Raw genomic sequence first — 22,115 nt, 5'->3', positions numbered from 1 at the left:
AACCTCCAGGGGGACTCTGGAATGTATAAATGTATTAAAATTATAAATATACTGAAGAACAATATAAACACAACATGTAAAGTGTTGGCCCCATGTTTCATGAGCTCAAATAAAAGATCCCAGAACTGTTCCATACGCACAAAAAGCGTATTTCTCTAATATTTTCTGCACAAATGTGTTTACATCCCTGTTAGTGAGAATTTCTCCTTTGCCAAGATAATCCATCCAACTACCAGATGTGGCATGTCAAGAAGCTGATTAAATAGCATGATCATTACACAGGTGCACCTTGTGTTGGGGGCATTAAAAGGCCAATGTGTAGAAATGTGTAGTTTTATCACACAACACAATGCCACAGATGTCTCAAATTCTGAGGGCTGCTGACTGCAGGAATTACCACCAGAGCTGTTGCCAGATAATTGAATGTTCATTTCTCTACCATAAGCCGCCTCCAACGTTGTTTTAGAGAATTTGGCAGTACGCCCAACTGGCCATACTACCACATGCAACCACACCAGCCCAGGACCTCCACATCTGGCTTCTTCAAAAACTCATTCTGATTGGCTGAGCCTGGCTCCCCAAAGCTGCAGGAGGGTGTGCTGCACCAGTGATTATACTGTATAATCATCATACACAAGGATAATACATCCCCCCCCCCCCCTCTGAAACACCAAAAGTCTGCTCTGAAGATGCCAACCGAGCATGTACACACAGAAAAAGACACACACTGTGAATGCTGCATGTACTGTACATATGTTCACACATACTTCTTGCACACACGTACCTGCACATACACGTTATGGACTCACTCATACACACATGCACAAGCACTCCTGACACACACACCCAGACACACATGCTGCAAAAACAGCATCACTTCCCAACTAATTGCAAAGAACTCTGCAAACAAGGATGGACACCTGTACTACACATTCATTCACCAAGCAACACGTGTATCCCATCCCATCCCGTCTTACCTGAAGGTACATCCTCGACACAGAGAACAAGTCATTGACTTCGGGCATTTCAGCACTAAATATTGCATGGGGCGGGAAAAAAAGCAGGGTCCTTCCTGTAGCTGCTGTACTGGGCTGTGCTCCTGTCCTGTGCTCCTGTCCTGCTTGTCTGAGCTCCTTAATTCCACTGCAAGCAGACAGTCTACACACACAGTGCACTGGGAAGGTTTATCCACACACTCTAGCGGGAATGGGCAAGTAAGAGGATTGCCTTGATGGAAGAAGTGTGGAAGCCAGGCTGAGGATGCAGGGTGTGGGGAGCATGGCAGAGAAGCGACTCCTGCCGCTTACTCTCCTCTCTCCCTCAGCAGCACTATTCTGCCTGCTGCTCCGCGTGTAAACAGAGGAGAGCAGCACACGCTACTCCCAACTACCACCCCCCCATACTGTATGCCTAAAGGAAGGAACAAATTAGCAGCCTGCTGTATCAGAGGCTGGGACAGGGAAATGGATCTGATTGGCCCACGGTGGGGGGAGAGTAGACAGGGGCTGGTTGTGTTCGAGGCTTCACCATGTGCACCAGGTTAAAGATGATGAGGAAATCTTATGCCTTGAATGGCTGAGGTATTTCATTCATATACTGTATGTGATCCGATTCAGGATACTAGGTGTATGTCGTAAGTCACGACTTCACAGCACAGCCTTTTGAACGTAAAAAATACTTTTTCATCAAAATGCGTTTTTTGGCAGAAATGCCTTCTCGAACATGTGAACTTGTGCCTTAATATCAAACTTGTATGTCATCTGTAAATACGAATAAAATTGTTAAATTACAAGCTTAGCTGGTTTAGCCACATAAAAATACAATTTATGTGAACACATGAATGTGTTGCTTTAAATTACATGAATGACGATGAAACAAGTATCTGTAGATTTGAGCTATGAGGAAAGAGAAGAAAGGGGACGATAGGATGATTTGGCATGATAGGCAACATATCATTATCCTTTTATGAATGTAAATCACACAAACGATTGAAGAAAGCAGAATAGAAAATACATTATAGAAGGAGAGAATTTCAGAAAAATCCATTGCACATTATATTTTCCCATACGATACAATGTAGTGAAGATGGTAAATATGCAAAGTTGGTCAGATAAACCACACAAAGAGCAACGACAAAGAGTGAAATGTTTAGAAAGACGAACATAAAAGTTTGATGGGAAAAATCAAGTGCCAGCATGGATGATTCCTCCCCACTGACTCCCTTTTCATTGACGATCGGCAGCAATGTGGGGGTGCAGCACATGAAACGCACCACCACATGTGTGCCTGGCATGTATGTGTGTGGCGAGTATCCAGGGAGAGCCTGTGTGTGGCGGGTATCCAGGGAGAGCCTGTGTGTGGTGGGTATCCAGGGAGAGCCTGTGTGTGGTGGGTATCCAGGGAGAGCCTGTGTGTGGTGGGTATCCAGGGAGAGCCTGTGTGTGGCGGGTATCCAGGGAGAGCCTGTGTGTGGTGGGTATCCAGGGAGAGCCTGTGTGTGGCGGGTATCCAGGGAGAGCCTGTGTGTGGTGGGTATCCAGGGATAGCCTGTGTGTGTTGGGTATCCAGGGAGAGCCTGTGTGTGGTGGGTATCCAGGGAGAGCCTGTGTGTGGTGGGTATCCAGGGAGAGCCTGTGTGTGTTGGGTATCCAGGGAGAGCCTGTGTGTGGTGGGTATCCAGAGAGAGCCTGTGTGTGGCGGGTATCCAGGGAGAGCCTGTGTGTGGCGAGTATCCAGGGAGAGCCTGTGTGTGGCGGGTATCCAGGGAGAGCCTGTGTGTGGTGGGTATCCAGGGAGAGCCTGTGTGTGGCGGGTATCCAGGGAGAGTCTGTGTGTGGTGGGTATGTGTGTGGGTGTGTGTACCCAGTGCACATGGCTCTTGCGTGGGGAGGCTAATCATGGAATCACACAAGCTATAAACTCCAGTTTGGAGAAGGAAGGAGAGGAGAGGAGAGGGATGAGGATGGATGGATGGAGGGGGATGGCATTTTATCCACAGCTCCAACTCTGTTCTTCACATTTTTTCTGCACATGAAATACTGGGAGTTGGGGGTGTGTGTCTACTGATGCATACCGACCATCCCATTCATTCAGGTAGGCCTGATCACAGACAACGATGAGACAGCCTATAGGGAGGAAGTCAGAGACCTGGCCGTGTGGTGCCAGGATAACAACCACTCCCTCAATGTGATCAAGACAAAGGAGATGATTGTGGACTACAGGAAAAGGAGGACCGAGCACGCCCCCATGTCCATATCACCAACAAACTATCGATGTTCAAACACACCAAGACAGTCGTGAAGAGTGCACGACAAAGCCTATAGATTTGGCATGGGTCCTCAGATCCTCAAAAAGTTCTACAGCTGCACCATCGAGAGCATCCTGACTGGTTGCATCACACCCTGGTATGGCAACTGCTCGGCCTCCGACCGCAAGGCACTACAGAGGGTAGTGCGGACGGGCCAGCACATCACTGGGGCCAAGCTTCCTGCCATCCAGGACCTCTATACCAGTCGGTGTCAGAGGAAGGCCCTAAAAACTCTCAAAGACTCCAGCCACCCTAGTCATAGACTTTTCTCTCTGCTACCGCATGGCAAGCGGGACCGGAGCACCAAGTCTAGGTCCAAATGGCTTCTAAACAGCTTCTACCCCCAAGCCATAAGACTCCTGAACAGCTAATCAAATGGCTACCCAGACTATTTGCATTGTCCCCTCCCCTTTTACGCTGCTGCTCTCTGTTTATTATCTATGCATAGTCACTTTAACTCTACCTACATGTACATATTACCTCAATTACCTCGACTAACCTGTGCCCCCTCACATTGACTCTGTACCGGTACCCCCTGTACATAGCCTCGCTACTGTTATTTTACTGCTGCTCTTTAATTATGTGTTATTTGAATTTTTTAGTTATACATTTTTTACTTAACACTTATTTTTCTTAAAACTGCATTGTTCGTTAAGGGCTTGTAAGTAAGTATTTCACTGTAAGGTCTACACCTGTATTCGGCGCATCCTCCTTTGGCCGTCTCTGCTTCCAGTTCTCTGCTGCCAATGACTGGAACGAACTACAAAAATCTCTGAAACTGGAAACACTTATCTCCCTCACTAGCTTTAAGCACCAGCTGTCAGAGCAGCTCACAGATCACTGCACCTGTACATAGCCCATCTATAATTTAGCCCAAAGAACTACCTCTTCCCCTACTGTATTTATTTATTTATTTATTTTGCTCCTTTGCACCCCATTATTTCTATTTCTACTTTGCACTTTCTTCCACTACAAATCAACCATTCCAGTGTTTTACTTGCTATATTGTATTTACTTGCCACCATGGCCTTTTTTGCCTTTACCTCCCTTATCGCACCTCATTTGCTCACATTGTATATAGACTTATTTTTCTACTGTATTATTGACTGTATGTTTGTTTTACTCCATGTGTAACTCTGTGTTGTTGTATGTTTCGAACTGCTTTGCTTTATCTTGGCCAGGTCGCAATTGTAAATGCGAACTTGTTCTCAACTTGCCTACCTGATTAAATAAAGGTGAAATAAAAGTAAAATAAATATATAAAATGTGACAAATAACATTTGGTTGGATTTGATTTGATTCATGGAACGAACTCCAAACGTCAGAAGGCATTGGCGATTTCATTCACATTTCCTAAACTCTGATGGAATTCATTGTATTAGTGGCCTTTCACATTTGTCCAATCAGGATCAGCACAAAATGCATTTGCAGAGTGACATGGTCGCTGGCTTAGTGGGCTCTTATTAATTTGGGAGGCCACCAAAAGTGCATTGGCCAAAATATATACATATTTTTTTTATTTATTGCTTACTTTGACGTAAGAGTGAAATAATAATATCCCTTTTGTTTTAATGGAGAGGGGAAAGGTCCCTTATTTTGGCTAAACAATAAGGAAATTAGATTCAATCAAAGTCTGAAAGAGAGTCTTAATAGATATTGTGCAGCTACAGAAAATTTGATAAAAATTCCCTGTAGATTAATTTGGCCAAGTCTTGATCCATACAGGGTTCTAATTCGCAGTCATTCATGACAAATCTTCATAAAGCCAAGATGGCGCTGACTCAATGGTGAGCTTTGTGCTTTTGTATTGTACCTCGTTTAAGTCCATCATAGTGAATTAACTCAAACCCGAACCAAATACTGATGTAAGACATTAGTAGCTTCAGCCTTACCATTAAAGTCGAGGGTACAAGTAAGTAATGAAAGCTCCCTGGGTTATGAGTGTGTGTGTGTATGTGTGTACCTTGTTGGAGGCCATCTCACTGACGGAGTGGCGTGTCTTCAGAGTATCCAGCTGCTCCAGACACCAGTCCAGCTCGTCCAGAGTCTCCACGGCCAGCTGCTGAAACGGCTCCTCTGTCACACCCACACAAGGACAACACACAACGAGATGAGCACGTGATTTAACCTTCTTTTAACCTTCAACATTCATTCAAGAATCAATGATTCAATCTCAATGTCCCCTTTGCTGTTTATATCAATGGGTAAATGTTAAATCATCAGTTTGGTTTAATATCAGATTGAATCTAATCCTAATCTTACCCTAATTGCTAAATGGCTGAATGAAATGTCTGTATTTTTTATGGAGTGTAGAACTCAACCAGGCAAAACCTTTTCAAAGACTCACCTGCTAAGCTTGTATTTAACATGGACGGTGGATTACTGCCAATTCTCCTGTGGACACACAGACATCCCAGTTTTGAGTAAAGTTGATATCTATGTACTGTGTCTATGTATTGTTCACGTCATCATTAGAATCAACAGGGGGCACGTGGGTTTGGGTTTAAGAGGCGCCGAAGAGGATGGCTGACGTTTTACATGTTCCTGACCAACTGTGCTATTTTGTTAGTTTTTTTGCGATGTTTGTAACTTATTTTTTTACTTATTTTGTACATAATGTTGCTGCTATCGTCTCTTATGACCGAAAATAACTTCTGGACATCAGAACAGTGATTACTCACCACGAACTGGAAGAAGCTTTTTCCTTTAACGAGTCCGACGAGAAGGATATACTGCTCTTCCGGGAACAGGCTCAAATCCCCGTCATTTGCATGAAGAAAAGACGGAGGAAAAGAGGACGCAGATCGTGTTGCCTTCTGAGAATCCGTAGGCGAGCGAGTAAACTCCGACTGCCTTCCGTCCTACTTGCTAACATGCAATCATTGGAAAATAAAATGAATGACCTACAATTACGATTATCCTACCAATGGAACATTAAGAACTATAATATCTTATGTTTCACAGAGTCGTGGCTGAATTGACGACATGGATAATATAGAGCTGGAGGGATTTTCCATGCACCGGCAGAACAGAGATGCTACGTCTGGTAAGACGAGGAGTGGGGGTGTGTGTCTTTTTGTCAATAACAGCTGGTGCGCAATGTTTATTGTTGAAGCAGTCTCGAGGTATCGCTTGCCTGAGATAGAGTACCTTATGATAAGCTGTGGACCACACTATCTACCAAGAGAGGTCTCATCTATATTTTTTGTAGCCGTCTATTTAGCACCACAGACCGATGCTAGCACTAAGACCGCACTCAACCAACTCTATAAGGCCTTATCAAACAAGAAAATGCTCACCCAGAAGCGCCGCTCCTAGTGGCCGGGGACTTTGATGCAGGCAAACTTAAATCAGTTTTACCAAATTTTTACCAGCATGTCATGTGCAACCAGAGGAAAAAAAACTCAAGATCTCCTTTACTCCACACACAGAGATGCAGACAAAGCTCTCCCCCACCATCCATTTGGAAAATCTGACCATAATTCTATCATCCTGATTCCTGCTTACAATCAAAAACTAAAGCAGGAAGTACCAGTGACCTACTTAATACAGTGGTCAGATGACGCGGATGCTAAGTTACAGGACTGTTTTGCTAGCACAGACTGGAATATGTTCCGGGATTCATCCAATGGCAATGAGGAGTATACAACCTCAGTCATCGGCTTCATCAATAAGTGCATCGACGACTTCGTCCCCACAGTGACTGTATGTACATATCCCAACCAGAAGCCATGGATTACAGGCAACATCCGTATCGAGCTAAAGGCTAGAGCTGCTGCTTTCAAGGAGCGGGACACTAATCCAGATGCTAATAAGAAATTCCGCTATGCCCTCAGACGAACCTCAAACAAGCAAAGCGTCAACACAGGATTATATTGAATCCTACTGCACCAGCTCTGATGCTCGTCGGATGTGGCAGGGCTTGAAAACTATTATGGACTACAAAGAGCTGCCCAGTGACGCGAACCTACCAGATGAGCTAAATGCCTTTTATGCTCGCTACGAGGCAAGCAACACTGACGCATGCATGAGAGCACCAGCTGTTCTGGACGACTGTGTGATAACGCTCTCGGTAGCCGATGTGAGCAAGACCTTTAAACAGGTCAACATTCACAAAGCCGCGGGGCAAGATGGATTACCAGGACGTGTACTCAAAGCATGCGCGGAGCTACTTGCAAGTGTCTTCACTGACATTTTCAACCTCTACCTGACTGAGTCTGTAATACCTACATGTTTCAAGCAGACCACCATAGTCCCTGTGCCCAAGGAAGCGAAGGTAACTAGCCTAAATGATTACCGCCCCGTAGCACTCACATCAGTAGCCATGAAGTTCTTTGAAAGGCTGGTCATGGCTCACATCAACAGCATCCTCCCCGATACCCTAGACCCACTCCAATTCACATACCGCCCCAACAAATCCACAGATGATGCAATCTCAATCGCGCTCCACACTGCCCTTTCCCACCTGGACAAAAGGAAAACCTATGTGAGAATGCTGTTCATCGACTACAGCTCAGCGTTCAACACCATAGTGCCCATGAAGCTCATCACTAAGCTAAGGACCCTGGGACTAAACACCTCCCTCTGCAACTGGATCCTGGACTTCCTGACAGGCCCCCCCCAGGTGGTAAGGGTAGGGAACAACACGTCTGCCACGCTGATCCTCAACACAGGGGCCCCTCAGGGGTGTGTGGCCAAACACGACTATAATACTATCATTAACTTTGCTGATGACACAACAGTGGTAGGCCTGATTACCTACAACAATGAGACAGCCTATAAGGAGGAGGTCAGAGAACTGGCAGTGTGGTGCCAGGACAACAACCTCTCACTCAATGTGAGCAAGACAAAGGAGCTGATCGTGGACTACAGGAAAAGGAGGACCGAGCACGCCCCCATTAACATCAACGGGGCTGTAGTGGAGCGGATCGAGAGTTTCAAGTTCCTTGGTGTAGACATCACCAACGAACTATCATGGTCCAAACACACCAAGACAGTCGTGAAGAGTGCAAGACAAAACCTTTTCCCCCTCAGGAGACTGAAAAGATTTGGCATGGGTCCCCAGATCCTCAAAAACTTCTGCAGCTGCACAATTGAGAGCATCCTGACCGGTTGCATCACCGCCTGGTATGGCAACTGCTCGGCATCTGACCGTAAGGCGCTACAGAGGGTAATGCGAACGGCCCAGTACATCACTGGGGCCAAGTTTCCTGCCATCCAGGACCTATATAATAGGCGGTGTCAGAGGAAAGCCCATAAAATTGTCAGAGACTCCAGTCACCCAAGTCACAAACTGTTTTCTCTGCTGCCGCACGGCAAGCGGTACCGGAGCGCCAAGTCTAGGACCAAGAGGCTCCTTAACAGCTTCTACCCCCAAGCCAGCAATTAATCAAATGGACTGTTACATTGACCCCCACCCATTTGTTTTGTACACTGCTGCTACTCGCTATTTATTATCTATGCATAGTCACTTCATCCCCACCTACATGCACAAATTACCTCAACTAACCTGTACCCCTGCACACTGACTCGGAACCGACACCCCCTGTATATAGCCTCGTTATTGTTATGTTATTGTGTTACTCTATCATTTTTTTAAAACTTTAGTTTATTTGGTAAATATTTTCTTAACTCTTCTTGAACTGCACTGTTGGTTAAGGGCTTGTAAGTAAGCATTTCACAGTAAGGTCTACACTAGGTCTACATTGTATTCGGCGCATGTGACAAATAAAGTTTGATTTGATTTGATTTGTAGACTGAACTTACTTGCTGGGTTGACGATCTTGCTGATGGGTCAAAACGCCGAAGTTGCTTCTTACCGTCCTCAAACTGGCAAGTACCTACAAGAACGGACAAGATTAATATACAGTACCAGGCAAAAGTTTGGACACACCTACTCATTCAAGGGTTTTCTTTATTTTTACTGTTTTCTACATTGTAGAATAATAGTGAAGACATCACAACTATGAAATAACACATATGGAATCATGTAGTAACCAAAAATTGTTAAACAAATCAAAATATATTTTGTATTTGAGATACCTCAAAGTAGCTACCCTTTGCCTTGATGATAGTGTTGCACACACTTGGCATTCTCTCAACCAGATTCATGAGGTAGTCACCTGGAATGCATTTAAATTAACAGGTGTGCCTTGTTAAAAGTTAATTTGTGGAATTTCTTTCCTTCTTAATGCGTTTGAGCCAATCAGTTGTGTTGTGACAAGGTAGGGGTGGTACACAGAAGATAGCCCTATTTAATAAAAGACCATGTCCATATTATGGCAAGAACAGCTCAAATAAGCAAAGAGAAATGACGGTCAGTCAATCCGGAACATTTAAAAAACGTAAAAAAATTATTCAAGTGCAGTCACAAAAACCGTCAAGTGCTATGATGAAACTGGTTCTCATGAGGACCGCAACAGGAAAGGAAGACCCAGAGTTACCTCTGCTGCAGAGGATAAGTTCATTAGAGTTACCAGCCTCAGAAATTGCAGCCCAAATTAATGCTTCACAGAGTTCAAGTAACAGACACATCTCAACATCAACTGTTCAGAGGAGACTGCGTGAATCAGGCCTTCATGGTCAAATTGCTATAAAGAAATCACTACTAAAGGACACCAATAATAAGAAGAGACTTGCTTGGGCCAAGAAACATGAGCAATGGAAATTAGACCGGTGTAAATCTGTCTTTTGGTCTGATGAGTCCAGATTTGATATTTTTGGTTCCAACTGACGTGTCTTTTCAGTGAATGAATGATCGCCGCATGTTCCCACCGTGAAGCATGGAAGAGGAGGTGGGATGGTGTGGGGGTGCTTTGCTGGTGACACTGTCTGTGATTTATTTAGTATTCTAGACACAATTAACCAGCATGGCTACCACAGCATTCTGCAGCGATATGCCATCCCATCTGGTTTGCGCATAGTGGGACTATCATTTGTTTTTCAACAGGACAATGACCCAACACACCTCCAAGCTGTGTAAGGGCTATTTGACCAAGAAGGAGAGTGATGGAGTGCTGCATCAGATGACCTGGCCTCCACAATCACTCGACCTCAACCCAAATGAGATGGTTTGGGATGAGTTGTACCACAGAGTGAAGGAAAAGCAGCCAACAAGTGCTCAGCATATGTGGGAACTCCTTCAAGACTGTTGGAAAAGCATTCCAGGTGAAGCTGGTTGAGAGAATGCCAAGAGTGTGCAAAGCTGTCATCAAGGCAAAGGGTGGCTACTTTGAGGAATCTAAAATCTAAAATATATTTAGATTTGTTTAACACTTTTTTGGTTACTACATGATTTCATATGTGTTATTTCATCGTTTTGATGTCTTCACTATTATTCTACATTGTAGAAAATAGTAAAAATAAAGAAAAACCCTTGAATGAGTACGTGTGTCCAAACTTTTGCCTGGTACTGTACATCCTCTCTACTACCTCATTGTGATAGTCGAGGTACTTCATGTATGAATAAAAACATTTAGAAGATATTATATGCATACTCCGTGAAGTGTTACAATTGAACATTTTACACCACAAAAGGGCTAAGCATACACTGCAATGGAATACATTTAAACTCTCTTACGCCTTGATCACACCGACAGTGTTGTTGCGCAAAATGGTACGCAGCATCATCTGGATATGTGTGCAACAAAAGTTCAACATTCACCTTCTGTTACCGTTTCTGTCAAGCCGTCTACACATACAGTTTGATGCATACGTTCGATAAATCCAACGTATGTACCACACAAAACGCACTACAACTGCCTCTGCAACGTAATGCTGCAAGTCAAACGCAGCGTTCCATTGGAAATGTATGTACTTCTGGTGTACCAAAATGCGTTGACGCTGTCAGTGTGATCGAGGCGTTAGTGTTAAATAGTGACTTGCAATAGTTCATTTTCAACACTTTACAAAATAACCAAGCACTAGCAGTGCCCCTGAGCCATCATAATTATAGGCTGATGAAGAGTGTGCCCCCTCGCTAGCCCCCACCCTCCCATACGTCACACATGTCAGAGTCTGGGCACCAATCTAAATCATGAGTCGGCACGTTAAAAAAGACCGTATCTGGTTTCCCGGCCGTGGTGGGTTTCTTATCAGTCAACAGCCGTATCGAGGAACGCCATGTTGGATTCCTCGCTTGTTTAGTAAAGTGAGTGCGGTTGTGAAGCACGTCCTCCGTCACGGGCCTGGCTGCCGCAATGTGCCAGCCGCATGCCAAAGGCTGTTCTGGTGGCCGTCTACTAGTGTCACTGGCACCCATAGTGACAGCTGTGACTTCACTGACAACAACCTTTTGTAGTTCTCTTTTTTTTAAGCCTAACATTACTCAGAATCAGTCAGTGTTCAGTTACGTTATTTATTTCCTTGTTGTGTTGGTGTGCATAATGAAGGTGAAGTTACATAACCACTGGGCAGATTAGAGGTCACATTCCAAATTACAGGGAGAATTTGGCTTGGCAAACCAGAGCGTGCTTAAAAGCAGTGGGATAGATTCTAACCCATGCTGGCAGCGATACATTGTACATGTGCTCCAGAGGCAGTAGCCTACACCACTAGTCCATACCAGGCCAATTCATTAACCATTTGTTCAGCTGAAAAAAACAGGACAGAATATTTCCAAAACTAACCTGTGCAAATGGTGTCACAATCATGTCTTCTCCATGTCTATAATGGGGCAAAAACGATGAAATTGAGGTTAAATCCAGATATTGGTTTAGGCTCTGGTCTTACATTTTTTTAATACATTAACATAATCAGTGAAAAGGTTAAACAAAATTGCTACGATTTAGTGTGTATACAATATTTAGGTTAAATCCAACATGACTACTATGGTACTAATGTCTACTGTGCACTTTACACATTTGCATTTAATCATAAATCAAGACAGTTGATCAGTGTCTGTGAAAAAACACTTCAACAACCTGCAGACCGACATCAAATCAAAGAACGCAACGAAAAAAGGTAGACCAGACAGGGTGAAATTAAGGTCAAACAAAGGATGCCATGCACTGTACATTATAGGAACCGTGAGGTAGGGAGAAATTAAAGTCCAACTGGTAAAGTTACAGGGTTGGGGTTATGCTAGGGTCTTTTTCTTGAAGCTTCACATGCAAAAGAAAAAGGCTTTTCTTGGGGTCACAGGAAAAACATGGGGGAGGGGTACATTTTCTGTCACTGGTGCCATGGGGAGGATGATGGCTCTGAAACCTGTAATGGAGAATGCGGGACAGGCCTTTGAGGGGACAAATCAGCGTTTTGTCAAGTTCTTCTCACCGAGACAACCAGTTGACTTCCCAGTGCTTCAAGCTTTCTTCCCTTTAAAAACAGAGGCAAGAGTTGGTGACCTGCAACCGAATTAATCACAAACTAAGGTGTTTAGAGACAGGGAAACTGTCTTAGGCTGATGTAGGCTGGAAAAATAAACAGCACAAGTAAAAAAACAAGAAAGTCGCTAATTTTTCCAACTTTGGCTGCAGTCAAAACACCTTATTTTTACCCCCTCAGCCCTCGCGCTAGCCACTCTCCCTCAGGGGAGTGAGTGAAGAACTTTGATCACTTGTGGGGTTGATATGATCCACAAATCAATGCAAACTGTAATCATTTGTCAAACTCCGGTGGCTGCGAAGTTTTAAATAAAGTCAACACGGCTGCATTTTTGGCATGTCAGACAAAATGTTGACACCAGCTAAAAAATATATAAATAAAATAACATTTTATTGGTCACATATACATAATCAGCAGATGTTATTGCAGGTGTAGCGAAATGCTTGTGTTTCTAGCTCCAACAGTGCAGTAGTATCTTAAAATGATTCACAACAATACACACAAATCTGAAAGTAAAAGAATGGAATTAAGAGTGGCATTGACTAAAATACAGTAGAGTAGAATAAAGTATATACATATGAGATGAGTAAAGCAGTATGTAAACAAAATGTAAACAGTATTAAAGTGACTAGTGTTCCATTATTAAAGTGGCCAGTGATTCCAAGTCTATGTATATACGGCAGGAGCCTCTGAGGTGCAGTGTTGTGTAACCGGGTGGAAGCCGGCCAGTGATGGCTATTTAACAGTCTGATGGCCTTGAGATTGAAGCTATTTTTCAGTCTCTCAGTCCCAGCTTTGATGTACCTGTACTGACCTTGCCTTCTGGATGATAGCGGGGTGAACAGGCTGTGGGTCGGGTGGTTGATGTCCTTGATGATCTTTTTGGCCTTCCTGTAACATCAGGTGCTGTAGGTGTCCTGGAGGGGAGGTAGTTTGCCCCCGGTGATGCGTTGTGCAGACCGCACCACCCTCTGGAGAGCCCTGCGGTTGCAGGCAGTGCAGTTGCCGTACCAGGCGGTGATACAGCCTGACAGGATGCTCTCAATTGCGCAACTGTAAAAATTTGAGAGTTGTAGTGGCCAAGACAAATTTCTTCAGCCTCCTGAGGTTGAAGAGGCGCTGTTGTGCCTTCTTCACCACACTGTCTGTGTGGGTGGACCATTCCAGATCGTCAGTAATGTGTACGCTGAGGAACTTGAAGCTTTCCACCTTCTCAACTGCGGTCCCGTCGATATGGATAGGGGTGTGCTCCCTCTGCTGTTTCCTGAAGTCCACGATCAACTCCTTTGTTTTGTTAACGTTGAGTGAGAGGTTATTTTCCTGGCACCACTCTCCCAGGGCCCTTACCTCCTCCCTGTAGGCTGTCTTGTCAGTGTTGGTAATCAGGCCTACTACCGTTGTGTCGTCTGCAAACTTGATGATTGAGTTGGAGGTGTGCGTGGCCGCGCAGTCATGGGTGAACAGGGAGTACAGGAGGGGGCTGAGCACGCACCCTTGTGGGCCTTCTGTGTTGACAATCAGCGAAGTGGAGGTGTTGTCTGTGGTGTTGAATGCTGCACTATAGTCAATGAACAGCATTCTTACATAGGTATTCCTCTTGTCCAGATGGGATAGGGCAGTGTGCAGTGCCATGGCTATTGCATCGTCTGTGGATCTATTGGGGCGGTAAGCAAATTGAAGTGGGTCTAGGGTGTCAGGTAACGTAGAGGTGATATGATCCTTAACTAGCCTCTCAAAGCACTTCATGATGACAGAAGTGAGTGCTATGGGGCGATAGTAATTTAGTTCAGTTACCTTTGCTTTCTTGGGTACAGGAACAACGGTGGACATCTTGAAGCAAGTGGGGACAACAGACTGGGATAGGGAGAGATTTAATATGTCCGCAAACACTCCAGACAGCTGGTCTGCGCATGCTCTGAGGACACGGCTAGGGATGCCGTCTGGGCCGACAGCCCTGCGAGGGTTAACACCCTTAAATGTCTTCCTCACATTGGTCACGGAGAAGAAGAGCCCAAAGTCCTTGGTAGTGGGCCACATCGGTGACACCGGGTTGTCCTCAAAGTGGGCAAAGAAGGAAGCAAGACATCAGTGTCCACGACGTGGCTGGTTTTCCCTAGTCCATGATTGTCTGTAGACCCTGCCACATATGTCTCGTGTCTGAGCCGTTAAATTGCAACTCCACTTTGATTGTTTTGCCTGTTTGATTGTATTCGGCCATAGTCACCTTGCCATGGTTAAATGCTGTGGTTCGCGCTTTCAATTTTGCTTGAATGCGGCCATCTATCCACTGTTTCTGGATTGGGTACATTTTAATAGTCACAGTGGGTACAACATCTCCTATACACTTCCTGATGAACTCAGTCACCGTATCTGTGTATTTGTCAATGTTATTCTCAGAGGCTACCCGGAACATATCCCAGTCCGCCTGATCAAAACAATCTTGAAGCATGGATTCCGATTTGTCAGACCAGTGTTGAATAGACCTTAGCACGGGTATTTCCTGTTTGAGTTTCTGCCTATAGGAAGGGAGGTGCAAAATGGAGTTGTGATCAGATTTGCTGAAGGGAGGGCGGAGGAGGGCCTTGTAGGCATTTCGAAAACTTGAGTAGCAGTGGTCCAATGTTTTACCAGTGCGAGTACTACAGTCAATGTGTTGGTAGAACTTTGGTAGCGTTTTCCTCAAATTTGCTTTGTTAAAATCCACAGCTACAATAAATGCGGCCTCAGGATATGTGGTTTCCAGTTTGCAAAAAGTCTAGTGTAGTTATTTGAGGGCCGTCGTGGTATCTGCTTGAGGGGGAATATACACGCCTGTGACTATAACCAAAGAGAATTCTCTTGGGAGGTAATACGGTCGGCATTTGATTGTGAGTTATTCTAGGTCGGGTGAACAAATGGACTTGAGTTTCTGTATGTTATCACAATCACACCATGAGTGGATAATCATGAAACATACACCCCCGCCTTTCTTCTTCCCAGAGAGTTCTTTATTCTTGCCTGCGCAATGTACTGAGAACCCAGATGGCTGAATGGATATATATCTTGAGAGAGCCATGTTTCCGTGAAACAGAGTATGTTACAATCCCTGATGTCTCACTGGAAGGAGATCCTCGCCCTGAGCTCGTCTACGTTATTATCCAGAGACTGAACATTTGCGAGTAATATACTTGGAAGCAGTGGATGGTGTGTCGTATTCCTGTTCATAACGCTGGTGAGTTACCGCCGCTCTGATATCCAAAAGTTATTTCCGGCTGTATGTAATAACACTCAAAAAATTCTGTGCTTATAATATAAGAAATAACACACCAAATAACAAAATACTATCAAAGTTGCTTAGGAGCTAGACACAGAGCTGCCATGTCTGTCTGCGCCATCTACATCCTTGTTTTTTTAAGAAAAGCACATTTTTTGTCCATTAAAATAACATCAAATTGATCAGAAATACAGTGTAGACATTGTTAATGTTGTAAATGACTATTGCAGCTGGAAATGGCTGATTTTTTTATGGAATATCTACATAGGCGTACAGAGGCCCATTATCCGCAACCATCACTCCTGTGTTCCAAAGGCACGTTGTGTTAGCTAATCCAAGTTTATCATTTTAAAAGGCTAATTGATCATTAGAAAACCCTATTGCAATTATTTTAGCAATAAAACTGGCCTTCTTTAAACTCGTTGAGTATCTGGAGCATCAGCATTTGTGGGTTTGATTACAGGCTTAAAATAGCCAGAAACAAAACACTTTCTTCTGAAAGACCCCGGGTCACAACTGAGCAAGAGGACAAGTACATTAGAGTGTTTAGTTTGTGAAACATATGCCTCACATGTCCTCAACTGGCAGCTTCATTAAATAGTACCAGTCTCAACGTCAACAGTGAAGAGGCGACTCCGGGATGTTGACCTTCTAGGCAGAGTTGCAAAGAAAAAGCCATATCTCTGTCCAGTGTATGTTCTTTTGCCCATCTTGATCTTTTATTTTTATTATCCAGTCTGAGATATGGCTTTTTCAAAATCGTTGTTGCATGTATAGATTTGTTTTTTACTTGACTTGAAAAAACTTGTGACTCGACTCGACTTGTTCTTAGATTGCACGACTTGAGTCTTGACCTGTTATACTTGGGACTCGACTTGAGACTCGGGCCTTGTGACTTGAGACTTGCTTGTGACTCGAATAATAGTGACTTGGTCCCACCTCTGTAGCTAGCTACATCATATCAAACCTGTCATCTGGTTTGCTTGGTTAGCAAGGTAGGAATTAAGCTAGCTAGCTAGCCTGTTATGCTAAACATGATGCTAACTATTTAGCTAGCTAACATCAGCAAGCTAAATAGATGGCTCTGAGTCAGGCTGGAATTGGCAGGAGCCCCACCTGTTTTGAGCCCCTGCCAAAATAATAATGTTTTGGGCCTGTTTTGCATGTTATTTTGGCATTAATACATGTCACATAACAGTTTGCAAACAATGTAAAAAAATATACCAAAAAATAATTGACTTAATAAAGCTGCATACAAACTTGGTCTCACCCTAATCATTTGGTCCCTTTTCCCCTCATAATTTTGCCTACTGACTTAGTGGTGCACATGTAGCCTATAGCCTGTTATAGATAAATGTAATCATCTAATATTGTAAGAGCTTTCATTGTCTGCTTATATGCCCCCTTCATTTATCCTACAGTTCTGACTTAGTGTACAGGGAGAATATTGTAAAAACGGCTCATGTTCGGAATTCTGTTGCTGTACATTTCAAAAGTGCTGAACAAATAGTTATATTGACTACGTCTGTCCAAGCTCGCTCATTAATGTCTTAATCGAAATTACAGATTGCTTCTTATCCCGTCGTTGTCCCCTTTGCACATCTCAATTGTCAGTAGAAACCACATTTGTTTAATCCAGTCAGCCATATCAGCTATGGTTTTTTAAAAGGCAGTAAATGAGGCTGAATGAACTGTTTCACTGCCAGACAAGGCTCGCTGGTAGCCCGGTGTAGCATTGGTAAGGTGTTGCGACTGCTGTGGGATGGCTTTATGTAGGCCCTAACATTTTGTGGGCACCTTTTGTGACCATTATAATGCACTTAATGTATTGTTTAGTGTCGTGTTGTGTAGTGGCTTTGCTGACATGCATCTAAAACATATTTTTTTTTGCTCCACGAAGATTTACATGCTAAAATCGCCACTGGGTAAGAGTATGGGGAAACGTTAGTTACAGCATGGTAAGGGTGAATTAAATTCTTCAACATCTTGGTAGCTAGCTAGCTAGCTAGCAACATTAGCGAAGCCAGCAGAAGTCACATATTGGCTACCTAGCAACATTACATAATTTCTCATTTCTGGAGGCAGTGGAAACACAATTTGAGCTTGCCCACCAAGGCCAACCCAAACTGGGTTGACTTTAAAGTGCCAATGGAAACAGGGCTCTTGTTGTTAGTAAAGTGTAATTAAAATGAAGATGGAAATGAATAATGCCTACTTGAATTTGCCTACTTTCAGCACCATGAGCTGTCTATTTCCGATTGATTGTGCCGCAGCTACTACCTTCAAGTTTCAGCACCACAATGTAAGTTACTCGAATCTGGCTTATTGTGAGGAGAATAACTCTGATAAATACAGTACTAGTCAAAAGTTTGGACACACCTACTCATTCAAGGGTTTTTCTTTATTTTAACTATTTTCTACATTGTAGAATAATAGTGAAGACATCAAAACTATGAAATAACACATATCGAATCATGTAGTAACCAAACAAGTGTTAAACAAATCAAATATATTTGATGACAGCTTTGCACACTCTTGGCATTCTCTCAACCTGCTTCATGAGGTAGTCATCTGGAATGCATTTCAATTAACAGGTGTGCCTTGTTAAAAGTTAAATTGTGGAATTTCTTTCCTTCTTAATGCGATTATGCCAATCAGTTGTGTTGCGACAAGGTAGGGGTGCTATACAGAAGATAGCCCTATTTGGTAAAAGACCAAGTCCATGTTAAGGCAAGAACAACTCAAATAAGCAAAGAGAACCAGTTCATCATTACCTTAAGACATGCAGAAAATGTCAAGAACTTTAAACGTTTCTTCAAGTGCAGTCACAAAAACCATCAAGCACTATGATGAAACTGGCTCCATCATTACTTTAAGACATGAAGGTCAGTCAATCCGGAACATTTCAATAACTTTTAAAGTTTCGTCAAGTGCAGTTGTAAAAACAATCAAGCGCTGTGATGAAACTGGCTCTCATGAGGACCACCACAGGAAAGGAAGAACCAGAGTTACCTCTGCTGCAGAGGATAAGTTCATTAGAGTTACCAGCCTCAGAAATTGCAGCCCAAATAAATGCTTCACAGAGTTCAAGTAAACAGACTCATCTCAACATCAACTGTTCAGAGGAGACTGCGTGAATCAGGCCTTCATGGTTGAATTGCTGCAAAGAAACCACAACTAAGGGACACCAATAATAAGAAGAGACTTGCTTGGGCCAAGAAACACGAGCAATGGACATTAGACTGGTGGAAATCTATCCTTCTGTCTGACAATTTGAGATTTTTGGTTTCAACAGCTGTGTCTTTGTGGGACGCAGAGTAGGTGAATGGATGATCTCTGAATGTGTGGTTCCCACCATGAAGCATGGAGGAGGTGTGATGGTATGGGGGTGCTTTGCTGGTGACACTGTCTGTGATTTATTTAGAATTCAAGGCACACTTAACCAGCATGGCTCCCACAGCATTCTGCAGCGATACGCCATCCCATCTGGTTTGCGGGTGGGACTATCATTTGGACAATGAACCAACACACCTCCAGGCTATTTGACCTAGAAGGAGAGTGATGGAGTGCTGCATCAGATGACCTGGCCTCCACAATCACCTGACCTCAACCCAATTGAGATGGTTTGGAATGAGTTGGACCACAGAGTGAAGGAAAAGCAGCCAACAAGTGCTCAGCATATGTGAGAACTCCTTCAAGACTGTTGGAAAAGCATTCCAGGTGAAGCTGGTTGAGAGAATGCCAAGAGTGTGCAAAGCTGTCATCAAGGCAAAGGGTGGCTACTTTGAAGAATCTAAAATCTAAAATATATTTAGATTTGTTTTACACTTTTTTGGTTACTACATGTGTTATTTAATAGTGTTGATGTCTTCACTATTATTCTACAATGTAGAAAATAGTCAAAATAAAGAAAAACCCTTGAATGAGTAGGGTTGTCCAAACTTTTGACTGGTACTGTACATAATGGGCAAAAAACATATTGTTTTTAATTAAATCAATTGTAGTAGAAGCAAGCTATCAAAGTTGACTTCCGGTCCTCCTTCTCATCTTCCCACTCTTCTTCTCAAAAGGAACAGAACATAGGCTGTAGGCTAGTCCCCGCGCAAGATTAAATTATTTTCGGCAGAAGCCTTTGACTCTCCTCCTGAACTGTCACCGTAGGCCTACACAGCCATTGGTTAAGCAGCACACAAACATGTTTTTGATCAGCAAGAGCAGGGCAGGCCGGGGCTCAAGGTTGGAATATCCATTGCAGTTTGTAATGCAGCCTAGTTTTATTTACACCATCCCAGCAGCTATCTTAGAAATACAACTTTGCTCTGTGCTTCTACGACCATGCACTTCGTAGCCTATAGGCTATGGATCATTTGATTGAGACTACACTAAATGGCCTATAGGCGCACATGATAGTGCACGATCAGCAGAGAATCAGAGATGAGGGGCGGCATCGGGCACACATTGATATATATATCCTAATAAGCAACTAATTCTAAAACACTGAGAAATATAGACATTTCATCAATTACAAATGATATTACTCTCCCCTGGACTAGATAAAAAGAAATACTAAACCCTCCTCTTGACTGAAATTGAAAAAGCATGACCCTTCCCCACTTTCCTCCAGATAACCATTCTGTACATTTCTTTCCATTCCTTACTGTGATTATACAGTAAAAGGGAAAGCTTACAAATGGGCCTAACGTATTCCCCATGTTTTGCTATCGGAATTCCCTTTTGGAAAGTGATCCAAGAAGCAATTCCCTTCCACATATAATTGTATCTGTTCCACAAAACCATATCTGTATATGACCTTGGACATTACAAAAAGTGGAGACCTTGCAGCATCAAGGCCTACATTGAGACATCTCTGCCATGACGCTTCAATAGATGTGAGTGGAAGGTGAAAGGTCACAGAGGGAGACAATATGGGGGAGGGGGGGCACTTACAGATCACTGGCAGTGGACGAGTTCCTCGAGGGGGCCTTAGGTGAGAGGTCAAAGTCTGAGTCGGAGCGGTAGAGGAAGGACTCACGGCGCTGGCTGTGGTAGTTGGCCTGGAGCACCAGGCCGGAGCCTGGACTGGCCGGCGGGTCCAGGGGGCTGCGCCCCACCGACAAGCCATTCTCAGCATCAAAACTATGGGGAAAGAGAAAGAGGGAGAGAGCAGATGAGAAAACAATTCACCGTTTCAAACTTGTAGCCTAAATCAAAGCTCCAAATCAACAATAAAAATGTAAGAACTGTTCAAATTACTGTAAATATGAATTTTACATGCAACACCCTAAGGGTATCACCCTTTAATGAGAGTGAGGAGAGTATAGTGAAGAGTAACCTGAGATGGGAGAGTGATCGAGAATAGGCCACAGTGGCTCTCAACATGTATCATGATTTAGCACGTCTTTCAATGAAAGCCGCTTATTATCGTCATCACCATCATTTAAAATTGTAATAACCATTCTCCAAAAATCATCCACGTCACAAATGATGCTCCATCACCTTGTGCACACAGCACAAACACACACTCAGTTAAAGCACAATACACAACAGATTTGAATCATTCGCAACAAGGCACTTTTCTTCGAGACTGACGTCAAGTCAGACATCACCAACGGGACAAAGGAATCAAACCCCTCCTTTCCCCCCTCTAAACAAATTGAGTGCATTTGAGAAGCCCAAACTAAAAATATCAATGGCGACAATAATAGCACAAACCCTTTCAACAACGAAGGTGATTTATCAAAAGCACAGGAAATGGACGAACACAAAAAAAGGCCCATCTTTGTTCTGAGTCACACCAATAAACCTCCATATGTAGGATGAGTGGTTGAGAGGGTGAAAAACCGTATAATAATACGTTGTGGAGTTGACTACGTCAGAAAAGTGTAACTGAATGGTGTTGGCTGGTCAGACTACGGGAACTGGCTGTTTGATGACGAGGGTCGGCCTGAGGCACCTGCTGCACAGATTCACAGATCTAGAAACCATCTTTAAGGCCATTCAAATGGATAGGAACGGATCCATATACATTAAGATTAGTGCAGCTCTGCACCGCCTAGCCCAGGTTGACATGCGTAAACAGTTCTCTTTGATAATAATGCATCTCACTAGTCTAAAGGGGTTTAGTCTCCTCGTCTCCTTCCCTTCATCTGCAACAGATCTTAAAAACACAGATGAAACCCAAGGAGATTCCCAAATGAATTCTACACTACATATCTACCTCATCACATCTAC

General features: G+C 43.6%; 1 protein-coding gene across 3 annotated transcripts in view; it reads right to left on the bottom strand.

Moving 5' to 3' along the window:
* Positions 1-22,115, bottom strand: part of LOC106599012 (cAMP-specific 3',5'-cyclic phosphodiesterase 4D) — an 89,750-nt gene that overhangs the window by 9,562 nt on the left and 58,073 nt on the right. For 2 of the 3 annotated variants that reach the window (XM_045714544.1, XM_045714545.1), the window contains exons 2-6: positions 20,832-21,020; positions 11,935-11,971; positions 9,074-9,147; positions 5,655-5,701; positions 5,271-5,383 (exon numbers count right to left, since the gene is read on the bottom strand). In XM_045714544.1, coding sequence (XP_045570500.1) covers positions 5,271-5,383; positions 5,655-5,701; positions 9,074-9,147; positions 11,935-11,971; positions 20,832-21,020 — 460 coding nt within the window. Of the gene's footprint in view, positions 1-5,270; positions 5,384-5,654; positions 5,702-9,073; positions 9,148-11,934; positions 11,972-12,580; positions 13,453-20,831; positions 21,021-22,115 lie in introns of those variants that run through there. The other variant, XM_045714546.1, reaches the window with a different exon arrangement.

This window comes from Salmo salar, chromosome ssa03 (assembly GCF_905237065.1).
Source record: "Salmo salar chromosome ssa03, Ssal_v3.1, whole genome shotgun sequence".
NCBI classification, from domain to species: domain Eukaryota; kingdom Metazoa; phylum Chordata; class Actinopteri; order Salmoniformes; family Salmonidae; genus Salmo; species Salmo salar.
Note: the sequence above shows the minus strand (reverse complement) of the source record. Positions and strands in the feature narration are given on the sequence as shown.